The sequence below is a fragment of the Nematolebias whitei genome, chromosome 11 (assembly GCF_014905685.2).
Source record: "Nematolebias whitei isolate Nwh7 chromosome 11, NemWhi1, whole genome shotgun sequence".
In the NCBI taxonomy this organism is placed as follows: Eukaryota; Metazoa; Chordata; class Actinopteri; order Cyprinodontiformes; family Rivulidae; genus Nematolebias; species Nematolebias whitei.
In genome coordinates, this window is record NC_056508.1 from 43,936,301 (window position 1) to 43,943,715 (window position 7,415).

At 43.2% G+C, this 7,415-nt stretch overlaps 1 protein-coding gene across 1 annotated transcript in view; it reads right to left on the reverse strand.

The window, feature by feature from the left end:
• Positions 1-7,415, reverse strand: part of arhgap4b (Rho GTPase activating protein 4b) — a 47,950-nt gene that overhangs the window by 9,826 nt on the left and 30,709 nt on the right. Inside the window, exons 8-13 of the mRNA XM_037685026.1 lie at positions 6,153-6,374; positions 4,726-4,827; positions 4,395-4,580; positions 4,218-4,302; positions 3,715-3,742; positions 3,386-3,482 (exon numbers count right to left, since the gene is read on the reverse strand). Of these exons, the coding sequence (XP_037540954.1) occupies positions 3,386-3,482; positions 3,715-3,742; positions 4,218-4,302; positions 4,395-4,580; positions 4,726-4,827; positions 6,153-6,374 (720 nt within the window). The remainder of the gene's footprint in view (positions 1-3,385; positions 3,483-3,714; positions 3,743-4,217; positions 4,303-4,394; positions 4,581-4,725; positions 4,828-6,152; positions 6,375-7,415) is intronic.

Sequence of the window (7,415 nt, forward strand, 5' to 3'; positions counted from 1 at the left end):
AGTTGAACTAGAAGCTAAAACTAGCAAAAGGCTAGTTAAAAGCTAAAAGTATCTAAAGTTGAACTAGAAGCTAAAATTAGCAAAAGGCTAGTTAAAAGCTAAAATATCTAAAGGTTAACTAAATGCTAAAACTAGCAAAAGGCTAGTTAAAAGCTAAACGTATCTAAATGCTAAAACTAGCAAAAGGCTAGCTTAACTAAAAAGTAACAAAAAAGCACATTAAAAGCTAAAAGTAACAAATGGTCCAAAAATATTAAAGTAGAAAAATGCCAGTGAAAAACTAAAAGTAGCTTAATACTAGTTAAACTTTAAAAATAAATAAAAGGCTACATAAGGCTTCAGGTCTCTTGTAAATTATTCCTTGAGGCTCAATGGGATGAACCTGTCTAAATAAAGGTTGAATGAAAAAATGCTAAAGGAAACAAAAAGCTCAAAGTAGCAAAATGCCAGCAAAAGGATGAAATTAACAAAAGGCTAACACCAGCTAAAAGAACAACAATTTGTATCTAGCCTATTTATCCTTAGCCTTTTCTCTAGTAACAACAAATAGGCTAGATAAAAATATCATGACTCATAAGCTAAAAGCAGGAAATTATTGACAAAAATCTAAAAGTTGCAGAGTAGTAAATACTTTGTTTTAGCTTTTAGTCAGTATTTTCCTGCTTTTTCAAAATGTCCGTATCGATTTAAAAATGCGTTTTAGTTAATTTTTTTCCGCTCCTACGTACCGAGCGTACGCGAATGACGTTTTCTACTCGGCCACCGTAGAAAATGGCCCTGCAGGCCACCATACAGCAAGCGCGAGCTAGCTAGTTAGCCAGCAGCTTCTTTCTCTGAGAGGAGTCCGTGATTCAGCCTGTCCCTTCGTCGCTAAAAACCAGTGTATGGACACATTTCGCATTCTGCAATGTTCCGGGGAAGACACAGATTGACATGAGCATGATTGTTTGCAATATGTGCAAAATGAAATTGCCGCATGTGGGAAATTGAACAAATGCGCGGGTCCATTTGGCGAGACATCACCCTGAACTAGATGCAAAGCATCCAAAAGCAGCAGACCAGCGAACTCTAGAGCAATGCAACACACTTCCAGCTGATTCCCCAAGGGCTGTGAGGATCTCCCACTCCATCCTGCTACATGATGATGTCATCACAATGTCAGCACTGTATGTTTCCATACAATGGCGAAATTAGTCTCTGCATTTAACCCATCCACCACCAGGTGGTGCAGTGAGCAGCTATTGAAAGCGCCCGGGGGGCATTTTGGGGATGAGGTGTGCTGCCCAAAGACACCACGTGATGTGCAGTGACTGGGGATCGAACCTGGGACTTTTGGGTCCCAAGCCAGCTGCCCTGCCTCTACACCATCTCGGCCCCCATTTATCGTAAAGGATTTACGACCGTACAGCTCAGTCGGAAGCGAGGGCTTTAGCTTTATGGTCAACACCCTGGAAACAAGGTACGTTATTCCCTCGCGCAACTGTTTTAGAGACACGATAGTGCCACAACTCTACCAGGAAACAAAGAAAAAAGTGGGAGAAGCTCTAATTAATGCTAATAGAGTAGCACTTACGTGTGACTGCTGGATTTCAAGAGCCACCGGGTCGTTTGCCACATTTACTGCACAGCATCACAGATGAAGTGTGTTTTGCAGACACGAGTGATGGGTGACAATCACACGGCAGGAAACCTGAATGCCATGTTTCACGCTGTCGCAGAGGAATGGAGGCTAAATGATATGGTCATTGTGACTGATCATGCTGCAGCGCCATGTGCTGGGAGAGAAACAAAAACTTTTGGGAATGCCAGTGCACAAGCTCAAACCTGGTACTCCCAAGATGGAACAGCAGTTACGAGATGCTTGAAAGACGTCTGGAGCAGCAACCTGCAATATGTGCCGCCCTCCTTTCACCCCAGCTGAGAAAGTCTGGACAAGCAGACCACATTTGCACTCTCGATGAAACCGACATCACCCACGCCGGAGAAATAGTTATAACTCTCGAGCCTATAAAAGACGCCGCCGACATAATGTCAGAGGACTCCACACCAACTCTGCCCGTCATCGCCTCGCTGCACGCTCAGCTGCTTGTTGACGCGGAGGTGGACGTCTATGATACGCCAGGCGTCCGACGAATGTCTGGCAGAGAGAGACACGAGTGAGCAGAGACGCTTCTGTGGACTGCTTCTGCCTTGGATCCGAGATTCAAAACGCTTCCGTTTCACACCGAAGAGCAACATCAGGAGATCCATGGGAAAGTAATGGATGAAGCTGCAGCTCAAAGGGTAACTTTTTTCCTCATATTATACAAAAATACAAGTTTTACAAAAGAAAAAAAAAAATATGATTTGTCTTTTTTTTAACAGGTTGAAGAGAGGCCAGCTGAGACGAGTCGCCAGGAGCCAAGACAAAAGTCCTTCTCCAGAAAGATCAGCACTGGTTAATTTCTTTGGAAACGCATTTAACCAGGTCACGGTTCGCCCTAAGTCCACCAGAACCACAGCTGAAGAGGAGCTCAAGAAGTACCTGAAAGTCCCTCTCCAGTGGTGGAGGTTTCATGAGGGAGAGTCGAGATTAGCTAAACGCTACCTATGCACCCCTGGCACCAGAAGAGCCGCAGGACGAGCGTTCTGTACGGCAGTAGATACTCTGACGGCGCAGGACAGCACTCTCACTCCTGAACATGTTGATCAGCTCCTTTTTCTGCAAAAGAATCTCGTCCTCACCGATTAAGAAAAACTCTTATCTAGATGGTTTATGAATTACAAACAGCTCAGGGGTGTTTACGTGCAGACTTGCACAGGCTGTGAAATTTTGTTAAAAAGCTTTACCAGATACGAACGCATTGTAGTTAAATCGACGTTCGCACAAATAGATAAATAAAAGATGTGATCAGGTGATGGTTCTGCAGCAGGTGAGCAGCCGCGGGCGGTGTTCGGTACCTGTGTCCGAGACATTCTCCTCCTCCTCCTGCACCAAAACATGCACAGCAAAGCAGGGGGGGGGGAAGAAAAGCATAAATTAGAAGAGAAGGAAAAAAGCAACAATACGGGGAGTAAAGATTTAGGGGAAGTGGGAAGAAGCGCAACCGCACACACACTCGATAGAGGAGTCGAGACGAGGCAGCAAAGAGGCCAGCAAACGTTAAATCCTTTTCACAAGCGAGAGGGGACGAGACAAAAGGAGGATTGAAAGGAGAGGAGCTAGCAATAAGCTGTAACTGTACACATGATGGTAGTGGGGGGACTGTCAGGGTGTGCATGTGCTGCAGGAACCCCCCCTCCTGTTCTGCATCAGGATTTTCTAAATTATTTCCTTTGAAGGGTTGAGCAGCAAACAAAGAAGGGGCGTGAACAACGGCAGTTTGTGTGTCTGTGTGTGTGTTACCTGTATGTAGGAGAGTATGTCTGAGGTGAAGAGTGTGTGGCAGAACTGGGAAACGGGCCTGGACTTCCGAATGCGCACTGACCGAGCACATTGCATTCTGGGAAATATAAATAAAACCCAAAAATCCTTTCTTAGGTCTGGTTAAATGTAATGTCGATTTGATCGTTATAAAGATTTGTCTCTTTGAATGTTCACGTAAAGCAGTTAAGTGTATCAAAAATGACAATTTGGGCTTTAGTTCAGTTTGTCCTGGTCCTCTCTGCTCTCGCCGTGTCTCTAAGCCTCCTCCAGACACACCGACTTGATTTTCAGGTGAGTGAACTGTTTACCTGGAAGGGTCGCTGTCGATGGCCTCAGCTGCAAGGAAAATCAAAAAAACAATGCTGAATGCACAGTATCACTGGTTAAAATACCGTTTTTCAGGATTAAACTCCAAAATCAATAAATTATCTTTGTTTCTTTAGAAAATGTGTCCCTAACTACAAATGCACCGACTGTTCATCACTGTAATGCCACTTTGGTGATATGTGACTTCTCTGCACTGCTGATCTCGTGCTGCTGTATTCATTCATACCCATCTGCTCGCTACAGCCTCACGTTCGGGCTGTTGTTTAATATACCATATTGTTTTATATTAGTGTTTTGCGTAAATCTTAGATCTTTAAGCGTATATCTTTGTGTATATTTTATATCCTTATGTACTGCTTCTTTTATATTTTTGGGTGTAACTGGGACCTTGAGTCCACAATTTCATTCCACTTCATGTACCACATGTGATGCGAGACAATAAAGAACCTTGAACTTTTTTTTTATTTCCATATCAGAAGTGTACCTTTCTGTATGGCCTCTTGTAGAAGATCATGTTTGGCTTGAAGTTTGGAGGCCAGAGAGCTGCTGATGAGGAACTCTTTCACTTTCTAAAATAAAACAAAATCAAAATGTCTGCTCTGTAAGATTATTTATATATGCATTTATATATAAACTTTAGTCTAAATTTGAGCTAACGTACTGTAAAATAGTAGATCTCCGTCTCTTGTTGATTGGCTCGACGCTTGGCAAGTGCAAGTTTAGGGGCGGAGCTTCCACCAGCGGGCTCATGTGATAGGCTGCTGGATACGTCGGGGGAGGGGTTACAGTCGCTATCGCACATGGACTCCAGCAAGGCTGCAAGCGTGGCTTTAAGTGTTTTACTGATCTGAAAAAGGCAGCAGGAATGGCTGTTATTTCTGTTTCTTGTGTTTTAACAATAAATAAATAAAAATTACACGTTCAGGTTCTGAAGTTGTAACTTGATGGCTGCCCAGGGACAGACAAACAAACATCGAGAACAGTTAGCTGACCTCCTCCGTTTCCAAGATAACCGAAGCGAGTCGAGACTGAAGCTGTTGGAACCTGGTCTCCAGCTCATACCTCACCTGGCTCTCCGCACTCACCTCGCACACCTGAAATACACAAACATGAAAGTGCAGCTTGCAGAAAATATCTGAACTCTCAGAATCGCTTTTGGGTCTGCTTAAGAAGAAAAAGGGATGTTTTAGTTGCCACCAAAAGATTATATTAGCTATAGCTAATATAGTTAGCATCTGTTAGCGTTGCTTTACTATTTGTTTTTACACCTCTTTACTTTTTCAGAGGAAAGTTTTTCAGACACTTAACCCGTTCTGTTTCGAGAAACTTTAGATTCCTGTTTAAACAATAGTTTAATGCAAAAATTAAGAATTTCTATGATTATTATTATTGAAGTAGTTTGAATTCAAGTTGTTTCAAAATAGTCAAAATTCACTTTGTTCTTGGCCCTACTTGTATTAGCTGTTAGCGCATCACTCTGGTGAAAACCAACAATTGTTTCTTCAAACTGAGTCTGTTCAGAGCACCATCTACAGCTGGTAAGATACTGACTGCTCATACCTTTTATACTGAACCTTACCGACTGTCTTGACCCCTGAGATTTTGACCCATCAAAGCAAACTGAGCTTTTAAATAACGTCATAGACACAAACAGTAAACTTGTGTTTTTATACAGAGAAGGTAAAAAATAAATAAATGTGAAGTGTAGAAAAACTTGCAACGCTACTTTAATGCAGATTGAAATTTTACGTGAGAAATTTGCATTTTCTTTGAAATTGTGTTTTAAATACAGCAGATGAAACGGAGTTGTTGAAGCTCTAAAAAGCAGAACGCTAAGCTAAAAGTAAGGCCAGCTATAAACTAAATGTGGAAAAGTCTAGGTAGAAACAGTCAAATATTAGCTAAAACAGGAAAAAGGTTGCTTAAAAGTTAAAAAGCACAACAATGATTTAAAAAAAAATAGCAAAGGGTCATCTAAGAGTGGCTGGATAAAAGAAGCATAAGGCTAACTAAAAATTAAAGTAGCAGAAGTGTAGCTAAAAGTAAAGGCCAGGTAAAAGCTAAATGTGGTACATTAGCTAAAACCCAAAAGTAAATATAAAAAATATTTTTGAAGGAATTCACAACAGCTCAATATATTTCAATCTGACATTTTTGTTAATAAATTTCTAAATTATGAAAACCATAAACGTTACAGAACCCAAAAGTCATGGCACCCGTCTCCTGAAAGAGTTGGAACATTTTGGATGCCGAGTTATTCGCACAATATTAAAATGATAAATACTTAACCAGGACAACAGACCAGTTTGCGTTTGCAGGTACACAGCATTGATGGTGGATATCCAAGAGTGCTCTGCTGTGAATAAAAGTCTCCTTCCAGCCTCGTCAAACACCTCCTCCTGTCGTGTAATAGACGTACCTGGTCTCCCTCGTGCGGGTGGTAGTTAAATCTGAACGGCAGGCAGAAAGCAGCATCATGCTGCTGTAGCAACGCATCTCTGTCTCCGCTCTGGTCCAGGGAGGTTACGGCCGTCTCCAGCTGCTTCAGGCCCGTCTCCTCTGTCTTCTGAATTCGCCACCTGCTGGCCAGGTAACACTTCATCACTCGCTCCAGGGACAGATGGAAGCCGAGGTCGCCACACTGGAACGACATGCGAGAACATCATGATGGAGTAGAAGAAACGGGTCAAAGTCCGGCTGCTTTTTGAACTTCTTCTGACATATCAGCTTTTCAAAAAAATAAAAATATTTTTTTATTTAAGCTTCATATATACAGGTTAGGCAGCACGGTGGCGCAACTGGTAGAGCTGCTGCCTCTCATCGAGCAGGTCCCTGGTTCAAACCCCGGTCCAGGGGCCTTTCTGGGTGGAGTTTGCACGTTCTCTCCGTGCATGCGTGGGTTTTCTCCGGGTACTCCGGTTTCCTCCCACAGACCAAAAACATGCATGTTAGACTGATTGGTAACTCTAAATTGCCCCTAGGTGTGACTGAGAGAGTGAATGGTTGTTTGTCTCGTTTGTCTCTATGTGTCCCTGTGATGGACTTGCGACCCGTCCAGGGTGTCCCCCGCCCCTCGCACAGTGATTGCTGGACATGGGCACCAGCGACCCCCGTGACACAAAATGGAATAAACGGGTAAAGATAATGGATGGATGGATATACAGGTTAGTCTCACAGTGTCATGAGGACTAATTTTTAATAGAAATCTGTTTTAGACTGACAACAATAAAAAGCAATTAAAATAAAAATAGTGTTACGAAAACACTGTTACTGTCAGCATGGTCCTACTAGCAGCATGGTCCTGCTAATAGCCTGGTGTTGTTAGCAGTATGGTCCTGCATGGTGCTGTAGCATGGTCCTGTAAGCAGAATGATGCTGTTAGCAGCACGGTCCTGCTAGCAGCATGGTGCTGTTAGCGGCATAGTTCTGTATGGTGCTGTTAGCAGTGTGGTCCTGTTAGCAGCACGGTCCTGCTAGCAGCATGGTGCTGTTAGCAGCATAGTTCTGTATGGTGCTGTTAGCAGTGTGGTTCTGTTAGCAGCATGGTCCTGCATGGTGCTGTTAGTAGCATGGTTCCGTTAGCAGTGTGGTCCTGTTAGCAGCACGGTCCTGCTAGCAGCATGGAGCTGTTAGCGGCACGGTCCTGCGTGGTGCTGTTGCATGGTCCTGTAAGCAGCATGAT